We start from the raw sequence: 21520 nt of genomic DNA on the forward strand, positions 1-21520 counted from the left end.
CATGCCGCTTCATATCACTTGCTTGCAGGGGACCTTGTAATAAGTGTATTATAGGTCACTTTGCACAGAAGCGTTGGCTAAATGACAAATTAGGTAGTAATTACTGAATATATGCAGACTTATCTGTCTGTGTTTCACAGGACATGCTGAAAAACACCCCTGTGGGGCATCAGGACAGACTTCCGCTGCAGCTGGCCCTCACTGAGCTCGAGACTCTCGCCGAGAAACTGAACGAGCAGAAACGGCTGGCGGAGCAGCTCGCTGAAATCCATCAGCTCACGCGCAGTGTCAGTGACCGTAACCTCAGTAAGGTCAGAGACCACTGCACTACAAACACACACTTCAAAGCATTACCAACCCAAAAAAGCACAATGAAATGACTTTACAAGATAATTCAACAGGCAGTGTGAAAGGACATGAGCTGTCAGTGTGATCAAACTGCTATTTTCCACATTTCCTCTTTCCAGAAATAGCTTTGACAAAGACGTTTCCATGCCAGGAAGGCGGGTTGTCAGTGAAAGTCATTTTAGTAGCAGCTATTAAAGAACCCATTATATCAAAATCTTTGTGTTCGTGGCTTTGATCTCATGTCTATTAGCTCTGAGGTCATCTATCTGCTAGCACAAGGGACCCCCTTCCTAAAATATTGTATAAAGGCAACTATAGCAAATGTGAAAAGACAACATATTGTTTATACTGTCATATACTGTCAAGCCAAAAAAGTTATTAAAAGGTTATCTAGATTATTTACAAGATTATTTACAAAAGAGTATTTGTCATATTGAGTTAACACCATATTATGGTGTATTTCTTTTTTTCCACTCGGAATTAATGTTTAAATATGAACTAGAAAGCAAACATTTGTCAGTTTAAATTAATTTGTATTATATTTACATATACTTATTTCTTTCTACCCACTATTAGTGAAATGTTAAATAATAATCCTGAAGACAAGCATTTTACATTCATTTCAATAATTTATTTAGAATTTCAAATGGTTCAAAATCTGCATGTTTGTACTGAGGAGAAAAAAATTAAGAATTATGATTTATTTTTCATTCAGTTTGTATGCTTTTTGAAAATCTTAATGAAATTAAAAAAATGAAGATCAATCAAAAGACATAACTTCAAAGTCAACAATCTAAACTGAAGAGCCCAGACATACGGATGATGCAAGTGTTCTGTCATGTTATGGATACATTCATTTACTTTTTAAAACTGTTTTTTTTAACAGCAACTGAATTCTGATCAGAAGCAGTTGATTCTGTCTGAGACACTTATTGAGACCGTCTTTGGCGAGAAAGGTCAAGTCCTCAAGTCTAAGGAGCGCAAAGTCTTCCTCCTGAATGACATGCTCGTCTGTGCAAACATCAATGTGAAGTAAGCAGTCCTCTCTTATGTGCACTTCACAATTCTGTCTTGTCTTTCATGAGAGAGGTTTAAGCTCATTTAATTATACTGCATTATAATTAATGAAGTTGTTCACCCAAAAATGCACATTTTGTCATCATTTACTGACCCTTATTTGGAATAAAAGAGAAGTTTAGCAAAATGTTCATGCTGCTTTTTTATATAATGAAAGAACCTGGTGACCTAGAGCTGTCAAGCTAAGACAATTATGACAAAAGGCACCATAAAAGTTGTTCATGCAACTCATATGCAATATTCCAAGTCATCTAAAGCCGTATGATAGCTTTGTGCTGAGGAAAAGACCAATTAAAGTTGTTTTTCACTGATAATGTCCTCCTATGACACATCTTTCAAATTTTATGCATGTTCCAATCCGGCATGTCAAAACATGTCACATCAGGTTTGACATAATTTGAAGTCATTTATTTTCTGATGGTTTCATATAAGATTTCAAATGCCAGATTTAAATATGTACATATGCATGCTTACATATGCACATGTTTAAATTGCACAAATGAGGTTTGGTGGGGCGAGAGTGAGTTTTCTGTGAATAATCTTATTTTAAAAGCTATCATATGGCTTCAGAAGAATTGTTATATAGTGCATGATTCATATGATCTATTTTTATGATAATTTAATGTAATCTTTGGAGATAACTATTAACTTTTGTTGTGTGGAAAAGAGCAGTGCAAACATCCTGCCTAAATTTTTCTTATGTGTTTAAGCTATTTCTTAACAGTGGTTTGGAATGACATGCGTGTGAGTAAATGATGACAGACCTTTAATTTCTGGGGTAATTAGCATAAAGTGATAAATTAATACAGGTAATCGCTACAGAAAATCAGAATTCAGTTACTTGCACATAATTTATAAATTAAGGCCATCTCCTTTTTAACTCCCTCTCAACTGACACATAGATACATTGAAAGGGGCATTGATAACATCTTTGAGGAGCCAAGGTAACGTTCTCACATCTGCCAGGTTTTTTTCATTAATGACCACTGGGTCATGCTGTTTTCAAAGACTTCGGATCAGAATGATTTTACACTGGCTTCAAAGTTCTGCCGCATTCTTCAATCTCATCGAACGGTTCTCAATGCAAATCATGCATAACAGAAGAATACATGAATAATCATTTCCTGAAATCACAGTAGGGAGTGTGAGGCTCTCTGGTAATCTTTCTGATCACAAAGCTCTAATTGCCTGTCTGATTCCTGGATCTCCGTCACTATCGTTCAGACGTCCTCTGATCATGTATTATTTGTAAATATGGGTCGGACTTTGTTGTGCAGTCTTAAAGTAATGCTTTTGTATTTAATCAGGGGCCCGCCAGATATCAGCAGCCTAGTCCCCATCGGTCCAAAATACGCAGTTAAATGGAGTGCCCCCCTGCTGCAAGTGCAAGTGGTGGAGGTGGGCCAGGAGACCCCCCAGCATAAAGACAGCGTCTACCAGCAGAGTGGAAGCAAGCGCCTGAGCTCCACCAACTCTCAAGGTAACTATTTTAAAAGAGTGCTCCTTTCATGTGGTTAGAGGAGCATAGATAAAATAATGAACTTTTTTAAGAAGCTGGTAAAACTGGAGCATATAGAATAGCTATCTATCTGTCTATCTATCTAGATGTAGATATATAGATAGATTTAGATTTTTATAGTAGAAAGATAAACACACAAACACATTTTAATATTCTTAATATTTTATATCATCTTTTTTTCAATTCTTAATATTTTATATGATTTTTTTTTCTAGTTAAAAAATTTATTGATGAATTCAAATATCTTAATAGCATTATTTTTTAAAGAAATAGTATTTGTAATAATAATGGTATAATCTTTACCTACAGTACATGTTGTTATATAAACAGCCTGTCAGAATTGAAATGCTTCTTGGTACGAGATGTGGTGTTCTCAAAATAACTTTTTGTGTGCTTCATTAAAAGAACTGGCTCATAAGAGTCCTTTATAAATTGTAAAGGAATGGAAATTGATTAATTAATTAGATTACACTAGTTGCTTTGTTTGAATTATACTAGAACAGGAAACACTGTCTAAGAGTTTTAATATTCAATATCCTTATAAATGATTGTATAGATTTTTACTGGTAAACACAAGAAATTCCAATTTCCCCACAGTTATACCAGATATAGCTTTAGCGAATCACTGTCTCTGAACTAATATCAGTGCACAGTCCTCCTGCTGCATTCATCTAGTTCAGCAGACTTCAGGTTTCCTCAGGGCTCAGTGTTAAACCCAGTTCATACTCTCCAGCGGGGGAAATATACACTGACAGTCAGAGGACACAATAGAGGGTCTAATTCAAGGATAAGATGAGCCGAAAGTCCTTGGGTGACTTTTTTTCTTCTTTTCTTACATCATAAAGTTCAACCTCTTCTCTACATCTTTCCTGCTGTGTTTGAGCTTTCAGCCTGATGCAAATACTGCACAGAATTACAATGTTAGTTGAGCACAGCCATTCCATTGCAAGAGTTTGCTGGGGGCGTATCATTTCAGACCCAAAAGCTTTAATGTGAAAATAATTACTGATTATCATGGAAATGTTATTTGTTCAGGAAAGCTGTTTCTGGGACCACCGCGGCTATATCAGGAACTGCAGGAGTTACAGCATGATCTTTCTGTGGTGGAGGAAGTCACGTTGTTAGTGGGCACCATGCAGGGATCGTACCAGGTAAAGTCTTTAATCATCCGCAGCTTCGCACACCTGATCAATTTCTGACTGCTAATGAATAATTCCCTTCATATTAGGGTTGTGCAAAGGTATGTATTTTCATAGTCGAATAGTCTAAACGACTAGTTGGCCTTAGACAGTTATGCATTATATTATTTGTTAAACACAAAAAAGATCCAGACAAAAAAAAAGACAAACCACTTTTTTCAAAAAAGTCAATTTGAACATAAACAGAACATTCATTTTGGGGTGAAAAAAGCAGCACCAGAACAGTCTTAAACATTGTTTGAAACATGTCATACGAGTTTATTTCATGAATGATAATTTATCAGATTAGTATTTCTAATTTCAGAATTTCATTCGTTTTTTGGTATAATTTCTGCAAATGTCTATTTTGAATAGCTTTGCTAGTATAAGTTCATTCACAACCTTGCTTTCATTATTAAAAAAATATTTAACTTTTGACATTATTAATTATACGTCCACCCTGACTAATATTCAAGCATTTCTAGCTGCTTTTTGTGGCAGCTAATGGCCTCATTTTAATGTATCGCATCACAATCGAGTGATAGAAACTCTGAATTTCAAATAAAAATGCCTTAATTCACAAAAACGTTTTTAAGCTCGCTTGAGATGGTTTTTAAGTTGTGCGAACAAGGGTTAATTCGAATAATGTGAGATGGAAATGTATTTTGCGAATAAATTCCTCTTTGCGCAATGGATGGTAAATCCTGACTAAACCGTACCGATCTTGTTCTACAACATCTGAAATGTTAAATGGTCATTCGGAAATGCCTGAGCAAAGTCTGTCATCAAAGTATTTCTGTATAATTGCCTCCCGGAACTGTTAAATGACTGCATTCCCAAACAGCAGCATCCACCTCCGAAAGCAGTGCTTGTTCGCAAATGTTTTGTACGATATTCCAATTTTACGCATAAGTTAAATTCGCAACTTTGTATAGAAACCCGGCTAATGACAGCCATTATAAATATATACACTAAACATTTGCCACTTTCTATTGCACAAATCTTGTTCAAACAAAAAAAAGGATTATGCATACTAACCGAAACATTGCTCACAGCAGGCGATTGGAAGTCTGACTGTAATTGTCTTGAAATGTATTGTTGAAGATGGCGGATGTGTAACAAAAGCTCTGCTGTGATAGCTGTAGCAGCAGTGCTTTCAACAGGGTGAATTTTGAGATGTTCGGAGTTTACCATGCTGATGGTCTAACAGCACACTAAAGCACAGCTAACACTCTCCACATGAAGTTTCCATTGTAAATCATTTTTTTAAAGCACTGCTGCTAAAAATATTGAAAATCAAAACCATAAAATCTGGAGAAAAGTTGGTCAACCTCATCGATTGACTAGTCGACCCATTCGCAGTCCTATAGGGTGCAACTGTTTTCTCTGTAGGGAAATTGCTGTTGTAAAGTCTTGAATTGAAAGTATTGTGCTGTTGTCTTTTTGTCCAATTTTCAGTAACTTTTTTACTTCAAATCCAAGTTTGTAATGTTGTGGTTCACCTCTGGCTGGTTTGAAAAACCGGGCAGGTATTAATGCACTTAAATTGCTTTCTCGCTCTTTAATCTCTCTTGTGCTAATTATTTTTGACAATTGTTGCAAATGTCAAAAAGCAGGGTGCTAAGTGTGGTCACCATGCTTAGTCAGTCTGACAGCTGTCTCCCATAAATGGGACTGTGTACGTGTACAGAATCTCAACACTACGGTGGGGCAGGACTGGTGCATGGCTCTTCAGAGGCTCATCCGCATCAAAGAGGACGAGATCCAGTGTGCCAACAAGTGCCGTCTACGGCTGATGGTTCCTGGGAAGCCTGACAAGTGAGTGCTGACTACCCACTGATGCCAGTGGGCACAGGTTACACAAAGTAGAGCTGAGCATTGAATTCTCCTCAAATGTGGGTGAATGTGACAGATACACTGACTGAAACATAGCTAATCATTTCATCGCACTTGTACCAGAAGGATTTCAATTTCTTGGATTTGTCTTGGACGGGCTCTTTGGAGTTACTCTATCAGTCCACAGAGCCAAAAGACTTTTGCTGATCAGTTGGAGGTTTAAACACAGACTGAGCAGCTTTTAAGATTTAATCTTTCTTAAAGTCTGATGGACCATAATGGTTTAGGGCAGTAATCTTCAGTCTTTCTTTTAGGACAGAACCCCTTTTGGTGGATGATGAGATGAAGCACGGACACCCTGTTACATAGAGCCTTTAATATGTTTTATTTTTATTATTATTAACATTGATGATGAGTTTAGCACCAAATCAGCATATTGGAATGAATTCTATAAGATCATCACAGGAATAAATTATATTTAAAAATATCTAACAATGGAAAAGTAATGTTAAATCGCAATAATACACCACATTTATAGTTTTTGCTGTATTTGTATTTATATAAATGCAGAATATTAATTATTTTACAGTTGACTTTATACACTGTAGCTTGGGAAGCACAATAAAAGCTTTGGTTGAAATAAGTTCATTATTGTTTAATGCATATTTTCCTTTTTTTTTTTTAAGCAATTATTTTGAGATCAAACAGTAAATGGCGGACCTCCTGCTGTATCATTGTGGACCCCCTGTTGAAGACCCCTTTATTTTACCCTTTATTTGATTTTCTTTCCCTTTTTTTGTTGTTGTCTTGTTGCCATTTACTTTTTCCAGCAGATAAAAATAATTTTGACTGTTGGCACAAATAGATCTGTACATACTCATTTTAGTTATGCTGGAACCGAAAGAAGCTTGTCTCACTTGGATTTTGATTGTGTTGATTCCCTCTTGGATTCTCACAGTTTGTGTGTGTGTGTGTGTGTGTACATCCATTGACAGGTCTGGACGTCCAGTCAGTTTCACAGTGGTCTTCAGTACGCCCAGTCCAATTAGCAAAATCTCCTGGGTCAATCGCCTGCATCTGGCCAAAATCGCCCTGAGTAAGTATGGGATCTCAAACATGAGTAACACATTGTTGACATGTTGGATTCTTTTCTCATGTGTATAAAAACTGAGTTTCAGTGACAGTATCGCGCCTCTGGCTAAGCTTATTGGCGTTTGTGTAGGAGAGGAGAACTTGCCTGGCTGGGTGTGTGTAGAGGATGATGAAAAGACTAAGCCTCCGTTCTGGTGCCCGTTACTGGCCTGCCGGTTGCCTGTGTTTACCCCAAAAATGCAAGATCTGAAGGTAAGTGAGAGACAACCAACCAATTTGTAAATGTGCATACTAAAGAAAAAACACTATTCAGCTAGACATAGAAGTCTTTTAATGTTGTTTTTTATGCATTTTACCAAATAGTTTTTCAAAAAATGAAAGCTCTGTTATGTAAGTGAATCCAAAATAATCCAAAGTACAGCAAAAACAGTAAAATATTGCAATATTTTTACTATTTAAAATAACTGTTTGAATAGATTTTAAAATGTAATTTATTCCTTGATTTCAAAACTGATTTTTAGCATAATTACTGCAGTCACATGATCCTTCTGAAATCATACTAATATTCTGATTTGCTGCTCAAAAAACATTATTATTATTATAATGATAATAATGGGTAGAAAACATTCTGTAAAAAATATTATATATATATATATATATATATATATATATATATATATATATATATATAAAATATTTAATTACTATCTTTTAGTGCAGACACAATCAAATTTTATTCATTTTGAAATGTCATCTTTGTTATTATATTAATAAAATATTTTATCACGATCAAACAATTTTTTTCTTTGTACATGAAAACATAGCTGCCCTCTACTTTAGAAAAGGGTTCCTTCTAATGGGGCTTCATATTTGGGGTCCTTAGTGTCAAAAAGGTTTGAAAATCTGTTTTAGCAATGAGATTATATAAGAAAACATTTGAAGACGTTTGATTAAGTCTCACGCGTTTCACATTTTTCTTAAAGTTACAGTTTGATGAGAAACAGCTATTGAAATATCACTGCACACTCTTAACTATGAACTCCTGAAAGAGTAACCTATGAGCAGTGTTTTTCCTGGAGCTGCAGGAAAAAACATTTCCTTTGGGTAGTCAGTGTTTGATCTCAAACGAGACAGATTGTACTCCGATTTAGATTCAGTCATTCATTGGTATGCATGTGGTAGACGATAATTCACTGCTTATTGCTTGGCCAACATGCTAAACTGTTATCTGCCCTATCAGTACTGCACAACTTGGTGGATTGGAAACCTTTCTAACATAGTATTTGCAATCAGACATGGTGTCTGAATGTTGCCTTACATTTACATACAGCTTTGATCTTCTATTTTGTACGGCATTGCTATTCTACACCTCCAGGTCAGTGTGCAGCTTCTCAACAACTGGTCAGTGCCTTCGGTCCACAGGACTTCACATTTTTATTCAAGACTTTCTGCCGGTCCAGTTTTGATTTGATTTATCGTTGAACTACAGCTGTGTTAAGGTTATTATCTCATACTCATTCTCAATAGGTGGCTCGTTGATTTCTGTAGTTTATTTAACATTGTTTTTGGTAGTTCTACTGATTTGTCACTTAGATACTGTTATCTGGATAACAGATGAGGCTTTGTCAAAATTGCAATAATGACTTGTTCATAGTCATAAAAGCATCAGTAGGAATGTTTTGTGAGCCACAAACCATGTTCACTGGATGCCACCATATTCCAGGAAAAAGTGTGTTTCTAAATGTTTGGATCTACAGTATAGCTGTACAAGTTTCGGCTAAGTTTCTGTACATTTTGTACATGTTATTTTTGTAACAAAAAGAAAAACATTTGCAAATAAAATCAATAGCTCTAATGTTATATAGTGCAATATATTTGTATCATCACAAATCAGTATAGTTTATGGCCACATTTTCTCATTGTCTTCAAAATGTTCTGGTTCATTAGTTCTCTCTGCCTGACAAAAAAAAAAAAAAAAAAAAAATATATATATATATTATATTTCTTCCCAAATCCCTACTGTCTAATAGCAGATGTGTTCCATAGGTAGCACTATGACAAATGCTTCAGCCTATTTGCTGTCGGTGCGTTCACTTTACTATTTTCAAAATGTGATGCAATCCCCCTTTAATGATTGTTTTTCACACCGCTATCAACTCTGGATGAGTGTCTGATGTGTCTTCTGGCTCAAACCTCACATGCTCATCTGATCCTGCACCTGATGTTTTTGATATCTCTTGACAGAGGAGGTTCTTTTTGCTTGGGACGTGTAGTACTTTAAAGTCATGCGGTTTCAGCTTTAGGACCCATTGCTGGCAGAAAGTTTAGATTACGGACTAAATATAGTCCCTTGTATTTTGGTCTGTGATCAAATCAGCTAAGGCTTCACTTGCTTTATGCCTATATTTGCATTCAGTCAGCTTGTGATTCACCAAGCGTGTATACATCTTTCCTCTTTGGTACTGAACAAACGCTCATCTTAACCTACGGAATGTGCATCTGCTTTCATCTGCATTCTGTCATCATCCTTTTTGAAGTACACTCCAGTGCCAGCCTTGCCCAAAATTAGTTTGAATATGTTGCTGTTCTGTAGCTTACAAGTCCTAAGAAAAAATGTCTTCATAGCTCATGTGTTCTTTGCAGTTGATTTGATTACTTGGTGTGTGTATATGTGTATATATATATATATATATATATATATATATATATATATATATATATATATATATATATATATATATATATATATATATATATATATATATACTGCTGTAGTCAAAATTTGACAAGCTTTGCAGTATCTGCTAAATGTTAATTATTTTACCGAAAGTCAAAGAGAGATCATACAAAAAGCATGATATTTTTAAAATAAGTGAACCCATTCAGTGTGGATGATTCACAACTGTTCAAACCCTTTCCGATAATGACTATGATTTTAAGATCCATCTTTTCACACTGAGGATAACTGAGAAACTCAAGTTCAAATGCTCAGTGATGCTCCAGAAGAAAATCAGATGCATTAAGAGCCGGAGGTGAAACTTTTTGAATTTGAAGTTCAGGGTAAATTGAACTTATTTGATCTTCTGGGAAACATGTAGACATCTTCTGTAGCATCTGAAGGGCAGTACTAAATGAAAAAAAAAAAAAAGGCACATCTTCATTCTGTTCAAAAGTTTTCACCCCTGGCTCTCAATGCATTGGTTTTCCTTCTGAAGCATCAATGGACGTTTGAACTTTTTTTTTTAACAGTTGCATATGAGTCCCTCATTTATCCTCAGTGTGAAAAGATGGATTTTAAAATCATACAGTCATTGTTAGAAAAGGTTCAAATATGCAAGCGATTGTGGAAAACCAAAGAATTTGAGGGACATGAAAGATTTTACTAAATAAAAATGACTGAATAAAAGTGTATGTAAAATTTTAACTGTATATACAGTTAAAAGAGTTTGTAAAAATGTATTGCAGTTTAAAATGAATGTTTAAATATATTTTAAAATGTAATTTAATCCAGTGACGTCAAAGCTGATTTTTCAGCAGCCATTATTCAGGGTCACATGATGCTTCAGAAATCATTCTGATTTGCTGATATTTGTGGGAAAAGTGACTTTTTTTCATGATTCTTTGATGATGCATTTTATAAAAGTATTTATTTGAATTTATTTTAACTTTTTTACATTATAAATGCCTTAACTGTCACTTTAAAACAATTCCCCCATGCTGAATGTACTATTTATAATTTATAAAAAAAAAAAAAAAAAAAAAAAAAAAGGCCCCCAAACTTTTTTTCCATCAAAGTAATTTACAGCAATGATAGCTGGCGAAAAATACAAATTATATATTCTGAGTTGTATATCCTCCAAATGAAAAATTACAAATACATTTAAGTGATATAAAAAAGTGTAATGTTATAGACATGACATGCCATTAGAGGCTAACTAGACCATGCTAACAAACCCTGACCCCTTGAACAGTTTTCTCCTATAGTGCCTGACAGACAAAGCTGTCTGCAAGCCAATTAAATCAGTGCTTAGTGTTGAAAAAGTCGAAAATGTAGCAAAGTGAATGACTTTGTCTTTTGCAAAGGGGAAGCTTCTAGGTACTAAATTTATTTATTTTCTACATATTAAAATGTATGTTTGTGGCAGAGTAGATCTAAAGAAGTTCTTAATACTTAGAAACTTCTTTGTGGGAAATGTTTGATGGTTTAAAGAGCGGGGGGGAAACCTTTGTATCTGCAGATTAAAGCGAGGCAGATCTGTGGCTGCTACAGAAGATGCAGGAATAGACAAGTGTTTGCTTATGTGATGTGAAGTCTGTGTTCAGGAGGAACACCCATGAGATAAACGTGGCTGTCTTTTCAATCACTCTTCTCATAAGTACCCTTTCCACCTCCATCAGAACTCAAAAAGCAATAATGAGCTTGAAAAGCAGAAAGAAGGAATGGGGACACTAGAAATCGTCAGGTCATTAAGACGTCTTTCTAAAATGTTACAGTAAGATTCAGCAGCGCAAAAGCAGCACATTCTGAAAGAAAATAACAAGGCTGACACAGAACCTTGTATAAATAATTCCAGTGGGCTAATTCATGTACATATTAAATATTCTGCCTGTTTTTTTCCACGGAGGGGGAAATGTGAATAAAAGCCGTGGCCCCAGTAGATTGCTTAAGATGAAAAGGGGCTCCATTCCCACAGTGCATATACTGGAAGAGCGAGTTTGCAGCAAGTTTGGCACATCAGAGTGCTGAGCATCAGGCTCACAGCAGGAGAGGGACAGCACCAGCCTGCCATTCCCACGCAAGATCCTCCTCAAACACAATAAGGACTGTTTCATCTAAACAGGTCATCCTCTTGTCATGAATCTAGTCTCCTATAGGCTCATCTATTAGGAAAATGTAATGGGTTTTCATTAAATTACTGAAAAAAGCTGTCTGCTAGTCCCCGTTTCTATTTAATGTGAGTGATTCAACACATTGCATTTATTTATTTATTTATTTAAAACATGAATAGACAACTGTTTAAGATACATGTATTACAATACTTTATTATTTATAAATGACTATATTTTTAACCCTACATTTAATGAAAAAAGGACATCTTTATATAAAGTTTACAGCTTTGTCTTGGCTAAAAGTGGATAAATTGCTTGTTGACTGTGGCTGTACTTCTCTGCCATCACTGAGGATGCATTTGTGTCTCATCTAATGGAAAGTTTGGAACGCAATCACAGGAAATGTCTTGAGTGTGTGTGTGCAAAAAGATTTACAGCAGATCACTGTAATTATAGTCTTTTTAAGCTGCGAAAAAGGAAATGTTCTGTCATTATTTGCTCACCTTAAAGTCATTCCTAAATTCACAAAAATAGACCTTTTTCATAAATCTCCTGGTTCTTTTTTTTTTCTTTTTCTTTTTTTTTCATTCGATTAGAAGAAATGGGTCCTGGAGCTTTCAAAGTTCAAAAAGCAATATGTACTAGTACATCAAGTACTCGTGCTGCAAATAACTTGGACTAACTTAATAGCAAACTTAATTGAAATAACTTAATAGCAAACCCGAAACAATCCAGATGTATCTGTTTTTTGTTATGTCACACTTAATTGGTAATGAAATTGACTGGATGGATTTCTTGACATGATGATACATGAATTATTATGCACAATTATATTGAAAATAAAACCCTTAAAACATTAGTTGTATACTTCTCATGAGCTGCAATTACAAGGTGCTATAGTTAATGTTAAGTTATGTGTGGTGATTTGCTGTGGTAAGCTGTGTACTCTTAAATAATAATAGTGTCAGCAGGGGGTGGGTTTGTCACCAGACATGTGGGCCCTGATGATTAAACCTGGAATAAAAGCTTGTCTGGCTTGTGCATAAATTATATGTGAAAGACATTGGGTGTTTAATAACCTTATGTCTGTGTAATTTGAGCCAAAACACCCTGCAGTCAATTAACTTCCCTTACTTCTCTTTCCAAGCCAAGTGCTGGCTGTGGCCACCAGCTCTTTTAGATGTGAATTAGCTCAGCATGTATCAGAGCTGCCAAAACATGGACAACAAAGTGTGTCAAATTAAGAGTGTCAGTGTGTCCTCATGCCTTTCCCACCATGAATGATGAAAAACCAGAGTTTGTCAAGATTAAGTTTAAATGACTTTCCCTTATCATTGAGCAAATTGACATTTCTCTGCGCTCAAGCGTAAGGTCTATGAGTGACACGGTGTCATTTTGATTAATATCAAAGATTCCTGTAGTCAAAATCAGGCTACTCTTAATGCTTGCCTTCTTGAAATCGAGCCTCAAGATGCTTACTTTGTGGGTTAATAGAATAATATCCTGCCTTTTTGTTGATCTTCTCAATTTTTTTGCTGATCACTTGTTAGTGTGCAGAATGAAACTGCAGCTGCACCAGAATAGTCCACTGTACGTGAATGCATCCCACACTGCAGAAGCAGAATTATAATGTTAGACATTCAAAGTTAGAGTAAAATTGCATGTCTGCCAGAAAATATTAATAACACGAAAGAGAATAATAATAATTTTATTTAGCTGTTAAATTATGTTTAAAAGTGACAGTAAGGACATTTATACTGTTGTGAAATATTTCCTTTTAAAATAGATCCTGTTTTTGTCTTTTTCTTTTCAAGAATCCCAAAAAACAAATCACAGTATTTACAAAAAAATATTGCGCAGCACAACAGTATGTACCAAATCACCATATTTTAATATTTTCTGAAGAATCATGTGACACTGAAGACTGGAGTAAAAACGTCTGAAAAAAATTCAGCTTTACGATCACTGGAATAAATGCTTTTTAAAATAGAAAAGACTTCTTTCAAACACATTTTTTTTTTTTAAATTGTGTGTATATACAGTAGCGATTTAAAAGACATTTTAGTATTGTAATATTCAGCTGATTTCCAGAGCTGCAGCTTTTAATGCTAATTTCTTAAAGTGATCTCGTATGTTTTTTGCAGTTGCAGGCTGCCCTGTATAACCCGGTCCACTGTTCTCTTCTTGGTTTTTCTGCCGCTAGCACATCCTTGCCTCAGGGCTACCTCTGGGTAAGTACACTTTGAACAATGAGAACATATTTTCTTCTTCACCGCACTTGTGCAGGAATATTATAATATCTCCACACATCTCTGATGGTGTTCTTCTCTAACCTCTGATGCAAGGGGAAACGAATCACTCACAAACATTTGAATAGTCCACCTCTAACCAGGGCTGTCATCAGGACAGTACAACTGAGAACATCCTAAGCCCCCTACTTAAATTTCCCATACCTTCAGTTATCATGTTTTACTAAGTAGTCATTAAGCAGGTATTCTTTTGTCCACATACAGTATACTTGGTCAAAGGCACAATGGAAATAGTTCATTGAACATTCCCTGTAGTGTTTGGACCTCCATGATTTGCCTTAGCATAGTATTTAGTTTAATTAACCAATATTTCATAAGCAAGATTGATGTCATTCTGAATACTCATTACATTTTACAGTACAAGTAAATTGAATTATATATTACTTTTTTTTTTTTTTTTACAGCAAGTGTGGGTATTATTTAGGAGAGTCCCACGATCACTTGTTTTATTCTTGAATGTGTTTGAAGGAATCGGTTGGATGAATGATTCAATGACTCATTCATACCGGTCGCCACTTGCTGGCGTAACAATATAAATTTCACAAGGAGGCACTCCTTCACAAACTGTAAAAAGCCCCAATGCTGTTAGACTATTTTCCAAGCCATGAACCATTTCTTAAATCTGACTGAATCACAGCTCTACATTAAAATGTACTTTTCTGTGATATTTTTCTTTTAGCTTAGAGAGCTTTTCCACCTGAAGCGCTGCAAAAAAAAAAAAAAAAACACTGTTAGAATTGTTTGATCGACATTTAAAGGAAAGAGGGAAGCAGGATTAAAAGTTTCTCGAAAGGCAGCTCTAGTAACAAACATCAAGCATTCCACATCAAAAGACATGTATAAATCATTTATCTCATGGCTGTGCTTCCACTATTTTTTTCCCATCTTTTTTGCCGGCAGCCTCTCAGAGGGCTATGTCAGTGACTTCAGACACTTGATGTCCTCCTTCTAATGTTTGTTTTCTTTTTGTTGTCTCTTCGACTACACAGGTGGCTAGTGGGGGTGACGACTCTCACGGGCAGGTGGAGATTTTCTCCCTTAACAGACCCACTCCACGCTCCGTTAAGAGTTTCTCTCTAGGTTCCCCAGTGCTTTGTCTGGAGTATATCACAGAGCCCAGCACTGACGAAGAACTGGAAATACAAACCTCTGAACTTCCTTCCAAGATCGGTAACACCATCTGTGTAGGATTATTGGATGGCAAGTAAGTCTGAATACATACCTGTATTGGTGTGGAATGATTTGAGTAATTACATTGCAAATTGTATGCAGTCAGTCACAACTAATTTGCTTCTTTCCAATGGAAAAGCGCTTGATATTTTGTGTGTTTGTGTGTGTGTTTCTCAAGCATCCTGGTTTATGGAAGCGTGGACACCGCTGCTCAGTGTCTGCTAACATTTTGTAACCCAGAGTGCTGCCCAGTTCTGTGCCTAAAACAATCTACAAACTTTCTCTTCGCCGGACTGAGTAATGGAAAAGTCGCTGTTTATAACCGAAAGAGAGGAGGTAGAATAACTGCAGTGCAATTTTCAGAGTAAATGTAGATTAAAGGGATAGTTCACTCAAAAATTTAAATTCAGTCATGATTCTGTTATTCCAAAACATGATTTTTCTGTGGAACATGAAAGAAGATATGGAAGTCATTGGTCACCAAAACAGTTTGGTTAACAACATTTGTGTTCCACAGAATAAACTCAAAGAGGTTTGGGCATGAAGGAGTGTGACCAATGCAAGACTTTTAATTTTGGGTGAACGATACCTTTTATTAACTCTTCAATATTACATTTTTTAAATTCTGTTATTTTTTTCCCATTTCCTTTGGATTTACATTTGCAGGAAACAATATGTGAACTCTTGGAACTCTGCATGAATTCTGTAAGATCTTCAACAAAAGACAAACACAAAAGCAACCATGCTTTTGCATGTCTTTATTGGGCACGCCCTGTAAACATTCACAGGGCAGGGTGGGAAAAAAGTGTTTCCTCTTTACGAAATCATTTCAGTTCAGCAGTATTTTGGGGATGTCTGGTGTGAATCAGTCTCTTGAGATCTTGCCCAGAGCATGTCAGTCAGGTTGAGGTCAGTACCGGGCCACATCAGACGGGGTATATTATTGTTGATTTATTACTGGGCTTGGGATCACTGACCTGTTGAATCGTTAATTTCTGAGTTCCAGTTGAACTTACATCCTGCTGCAAAATGACCTGATAAACTTGGGAAGTAATTTTTCTGTCAATGAATGTAAGCTGCCCTGACCCTGAGGCTGCAAAGCCCCATGTGTCTCTCCACCTCGTTTTTCTGAAGAGCTACTAACTACTTTCAAACACCTTTGGCTTCATCTGTCCACAGAATATTTCTCCAGTAGCACTTTTGCAAAGGTGTTTTCATATATATCACCTGGCCCATCTTAATGATGTGAAATTTAATTTCAGCCAACACACTCTCACACCAAGTTGTATCTATTTTACACTTTGTGTAGTATGAATTTATATGATTTCATATACGTTTTTGTACAATCTGCTTATGCCCGATTAGCTGTTAGGTTTAGGGGTGGAACTTCATGCTTGGCAAAAAAGTTCATGCCAGGTAAAAAGTTCACACATTTTTTCCTGCAACTGTATACAGCACCAATGCCTCATTTTTGATGTTGAATATAGTCTTGAGTAATTTATTCATTTACTTGTTTAATACAAACAAGTAAATCTTAGTTAATTCTCTTCGGTTTGAATTTATCCTCTCTGATTTTACTGCTATATTTTAAAAGATGTGTAAATATTTCCAGTGGCGCCTCTAAATCCAGCATGCATTTTCGGTTACAGAGGGGTTGTGGGATCCAGATTCCTGCAGACATGTGGTTATTGGATGCGCTCCCGTACTCAAACTCCTCCAAATAGACGAGTGTGTGTGGGCCAGCTGTGCCAACCAGGTCTCTGTGATTGAAGGCTCCTCTCTCAGGACTCAGGTAGAGACTCTGATATCATAGACATCAGATCCTTCTCCTCTGAGAAATGCGTTAGTGAAATGAAAATGTGTTGAATGTGATTCCACCACCTTCTCAATGAAGATGCAGTGCACAACTGCTTTTCATAAGACTGTCACGTCACCTATCAAAGCTTGAGATCTGTTCTGTAACAAAGGTTGGTTTAGGAAAGCTTGAAATGATTCTTTTATTTCAGAGTGTTACATTTAATTTCTCTAGATGCATTATGAGAGAGCATCTTAAGCCACGCATAAAAGGTGTCCTCCCTGTAGAAGCCCAACAGCAAGTTAAAGTGCTAGCCTTTGATCACTTCTGACAGCTGAGCCAACCTCTCTATTTTGCCGCAAGGAGCGCACCCTCCCTCTGCCTTCCTGAAGCTTAATATCAGGATTAAATTCAGCTCTAGAAGTTGGAAGTTCAGTTCAGCTGGAAGATAAGATGTGGGTACGAATATGGACATGTTAACCTTTCTAAATGTGCAAGTCAGTTGTTGTTTGCACTTGAAAGTGCAGAATGTCAGAATTTATCTGTTGTAAAACAGATCGGGTGCAGGAAGTACAGCAGGATGTACAGGCATAGATTGTAATTATGTGGCTACAAAAAAAATGAAATGAATGAACTGTTTTCATCATTATTTACAAATGTAATTTTATACAATCAATTCAAAGCTGAATTTTCAGCATCATTATTCCAGTCTTCAGTGTCACATGATCCTTCAGAAATCATGTATCATTATCATTATGTTGAAAACAGTGCTGCTTAATAGTTCTTAATATTTCTAGGGTTTAGTTTGAATGATAAATTATATGAAAAATAATTATTTTAACATGAAATGTCTTTACTGTCACTTGTGATCAATTCAGTGCATTCTTGTTAAATAAAAGTATTATACATAAAACATTTTTATGCAGAGCTAAAAGTCCTGGCTACGATACATACATACATAACCCTAACTTTTTATTTTGTATATTTTATCATTTGTGATTATATTAGAAAAATATAATATATATATAAAAAATATATATACAAATGTGTGTGTATATATATATATATATATATATATATATATATATATATATATATATATATATATATATATATATATATATATATATATATATATATATATATATATATATATATATATTTATATAGAGAGAGAGAGAGAGAGAGAGAGAGAGAGAGAGAGAAAATCTCATATTTTCCTAATATAATCAGAAAATGATAAAGTGTGGGTGTGTGTGTATACACATACACACAAAAAGATATAAAATATTAATATTGCATCTTACTGTAATTACTGCTGTGTTATTTTGACTTTTGAAATTATCCATTTCCCAAACATTCTTAGTGGATTTAAGTGGATTATTTCCTAATTTAAGCTTTTATGGTTTTCCTTAAGATTTCTCTCATGTCTCTGATGTCATATGCCCAGCCTCATCTGCCCAAACAGACTTTCTTTCAGCAGGATATACCCTGACATCGAATCTCTCCTTTCTTTGAGCACTACAGTCCACAGTGTTTGCCTAAACTTTGATGTTTAGCTTTCATTTCTTTGTCGCTTTCCCTCTAAATTCACCATTCCTCTTGCTCACCTTTGTTTTTATGCATTTTCATCATTATTTTGTATCTTTTATGATTCCCAGAGTTTTGAAGTTCATCCAAACCCCATGGTTGGTGTGACCCACATGGTGCGCGCCGGAGGAGGGGTGTGGATGGCGTTTTCAGAGGGATCATCCCTACGTCTGTTTCACACAGAAACATTGGAACACCTCCAAGAGATCAACATTTCAACACCCTCTGCATATTTGAGCCCTGGCAAGTCCAATATGCGATTATGCTGCATGATATGAATTCTGTAGGAAAATTTTTTGGCACACAGGTCCTCAAAGGGGCATGAGTGGCAAGTACATCTACAAAAATGTTTTAAACGGAGCAGGAGTTGGTAGCAAAATTAATAAAAAAAATAAATAAATAAAGACAATTCATCATATTTTCTTCATAGGTCAAAAAACTGTGTGTGTAACCAGCCTGCTCATCTGCCAAGGACTGTTGTGGGTTGGCACAGCTCAGGGCATTATTGTCACCCTGCCGGTGCCCAGACTGGAGGGCATTCCCAAAATAACAGGTGAGCAGCAATTTAAACAAAAAAAGCATAGCATCTAAGCCTTCTTTGTGTTACCAAACACAAACGGTCACTCTTTCCCATCAGGAAAAGGCATGACGTCACTTAACGCTCACAACGGCCCTGTTGAATTCTTGGTTGCCACCTCCAGCATTTTATCCCAAGATTTTCTAAAGCGGGATTCTGCAATGGAAGGTGGGGATTCAAGCAGTGGCGCTGAAGATAAGGAGGCGACAGATTCCTTTCAGGAGTCCCTCCAGCAGGCGGATGGCTCTCCTCAGGCAGAAGCCAAAGCTAAAGGAGTGCTACTGCAGTACCACCTCCGTTCTACCTCTCAGCTCCCAGGAAAGCTCCTGACGGCTCGGCCCGAAGAAACATCCGACTCGACCCAGGACTCTCTGGAGCACACCCTAGAGGACGGTTCCATCTATGAGCTGAGTGATGACCCTGAGGTTTGGGTCAAAGGGCCTGGGCCATCATCTAAGGAAGCGGGACGTAGGGAGAAAGTGACTTCAACCGCCGTTATATCCGGTGGAAAAGGGTTCCGTCGACTCGCTAATTCCTCCAACTCTTCTGACTCCAACGAGAACATGCTCATGGTCTGGCAGCTGCCCATTACAATTTGAGGCAGTAATGAAATCTCCTTCCTTTGGCTTTCATCGTGTTTTTTTTTTTTTTTTTTGCAGTGATGAAGGATTGTTGGATCATTGAAGGACAAACAGACTGTAAGCCTGTATGGCTTATGAGGATTATTTATTTCACTTCTCCTCCAGAAGGTTTTGAATTTGAACGAATATTCCAGGTTCAGAAACAGTTAAGGTGCGGCAGCATTTGTGGCATAACGTGGGTTTGCACGAAAAATGTCCTTCTTTAAGAAAAAAATGAATCAGGGCTACAGTGAGGCCCTTACAATAGAAGTGAAAGGGCCCGTTTGTAAATATTTTAAGATATTCAGTTTCAATAGCATAACCATAGGACCTAAAACAACACGTTTAACATGATTTTAGTGTGAAAAAAGGAAAACAATGCAGTGCCATAAACCTTCTAACCCTTAACTGAATTTATTTTGGATGATTTAAAAAGCTTTGTAGCTCAAATAATACATATTTTAACAGAATAATTAATGTTTAATAATTAAGCTTAACAAATAAATCCTAAATTGGCCCCAATCACTTTGGACCACAAAACCAGTCTTATATAGCATGGGTATGTTTGTAGCAAAAGCCAAAAATACATTATATGGGTCCAAATTATAGATTTTTAGGCAAACAGTTTTTAGATATTAAGTAAAGATTATGTTCCATTACGTAAATACATCAAAATGTTATTTGTATGTATCAATCTCAGTTTAAAAAAAATTGACCCTTATGACTGATTTTGTGTCGTTTTGTGTTCGGTGTCACACATTTTTTTTTTTTTATAGAAAACAAGGGATAAGTTAAAAGTATTTAACTTTTTTGATGGTAATACCCATAATGTCACAAATGCTTTTTAAGGAAGCCGGAATGTTCCTTGAAGTTGATAAACAAGCATTCCATTCAATATTCGTCTGTCATAATAATAACATGTGCTTCATATATAATGTACCTCAACTGAATATAAAACAAAATAACACCTTTTGTAAATTCCACTATTAACGACTTATACCACCCATTTAATATATTTGATATTTGATTATATTCTATCTGCATGCGAGGAATCAGGGTAAGCGTTGTTGTTTTTTTCAGATGTAATACAAGAAGTAATCCTTAGTATGTATAGGAGTATTGACTGTGACCCAGTTCTTTCTTGTTTAAGTGATAAAAGATGTTTTTTTATATGCCGCACCACCAAAGCAGTGTGTACAGAAAAGTAAGGTAGTTGAATATTCGGAGTCTGTCTATTTAAATGTGTTTCAATGTTAATTTAGTGTGAAATGTGTTAAGAAGAAGCAAAGTCTTCGGTGTAGGTACTTGTGTTTGATGGATCTCGTTGTTCGCTGTGTCACTTTGTGAAAAAAAATTAAGTCATATTTACAATGATTGAAGTCTCTGCAATTTTTCTATTACTATTTCATTTGATTTGAAACTGACTGAACATTAAATGGTTTTGAAATGGCATTGTGCTGTAAATTAATAGTGCAGAGTAATATTTTATGTTGAATCTCAGCATATTTTCAGCCTTTTATCTCTGGGCAGCCACTGCCTGCTCTCACGGTAAACATATCAGCAAACTCAGTATGGCGCA

The 21520-nt window shown here is 36.0% G+C and overlaps 1 protein-coding gene across 7 annotated transcripts in view; it reads left to right on the top strand.

Moving 5' to 3' along the window:
• Window positions 1-21393, top strand: part of LOC113068873 (rho guanine nucleotide exchange factor 10-like protein) — a 43904-nt gene extending 22511 nt beyond the window's left edge. For all 7 annotated transcript variants that reach the window (XM_026241753.1, XM_026241751.1, XM_026241752.1 and 4 more), the window contains 14 exons: window positions 141-311; window positions 1235-1380; window positions 2733-2905; window positions 3980-4095; window positions 5813-5940; window positions 6954-7054; window positions 7181-7302; window positions 14025-14111; window positions 15179-15393; window positions 15538-15695; window positions 17009-17151; window positions 18816-18987; window positions 19175-19297; window positions 19382-21393. In XM_026241753.1, the coding sequence (XP_026097538.1) occupies window positions 141-311; window positions 1235-1380; window positions 2733-2905; window positions 3980-4095; window positions 5813-5940; window positions 6954-7054; window positions 7181-7302; window positions 14025-14111; window positions 15179-15393; window positions 15538-15695; window positions 17009-17151; window positions 18816-18987; window positions 19175-19297; window positions 19382-19920 (2394 nt within the window). In that variant the 3' untranslated portion in view covers window positions 19921-21393. The remainder of the gene's footprint in view (window positions 1-140; window positions 312-1234; window positions 1381-2732; window positions 2906-3979; window positions 4096-5812; window positions 5941-6953; window positions 7055-7180; window positions 7303-14024; window positions 14112-15178; window positions 15394-15537; window positions 15696-17008; window positions 17152-18815; window positions 18988-19174; window positions 19298-19381) is intronic.
• The last annotated feature ends 127 nt before the right edge of the window (window positions 21394-21520 follow it).

This window comes from Carassius auratus, unplaced genomic scaffold (genome assembly GCF_003368295.1).
Source record: "Carassius auratus strain Wakin unplaced genomic scaffold, ASM336829v1 scaf_tig00000254, whole genome shotgun sequence".
NCBI lineage: Eukaryota > Metazoa > Chordata > Actinopteri > Cypriniformes > Cyprinidae > Carassius > Carassius auratus.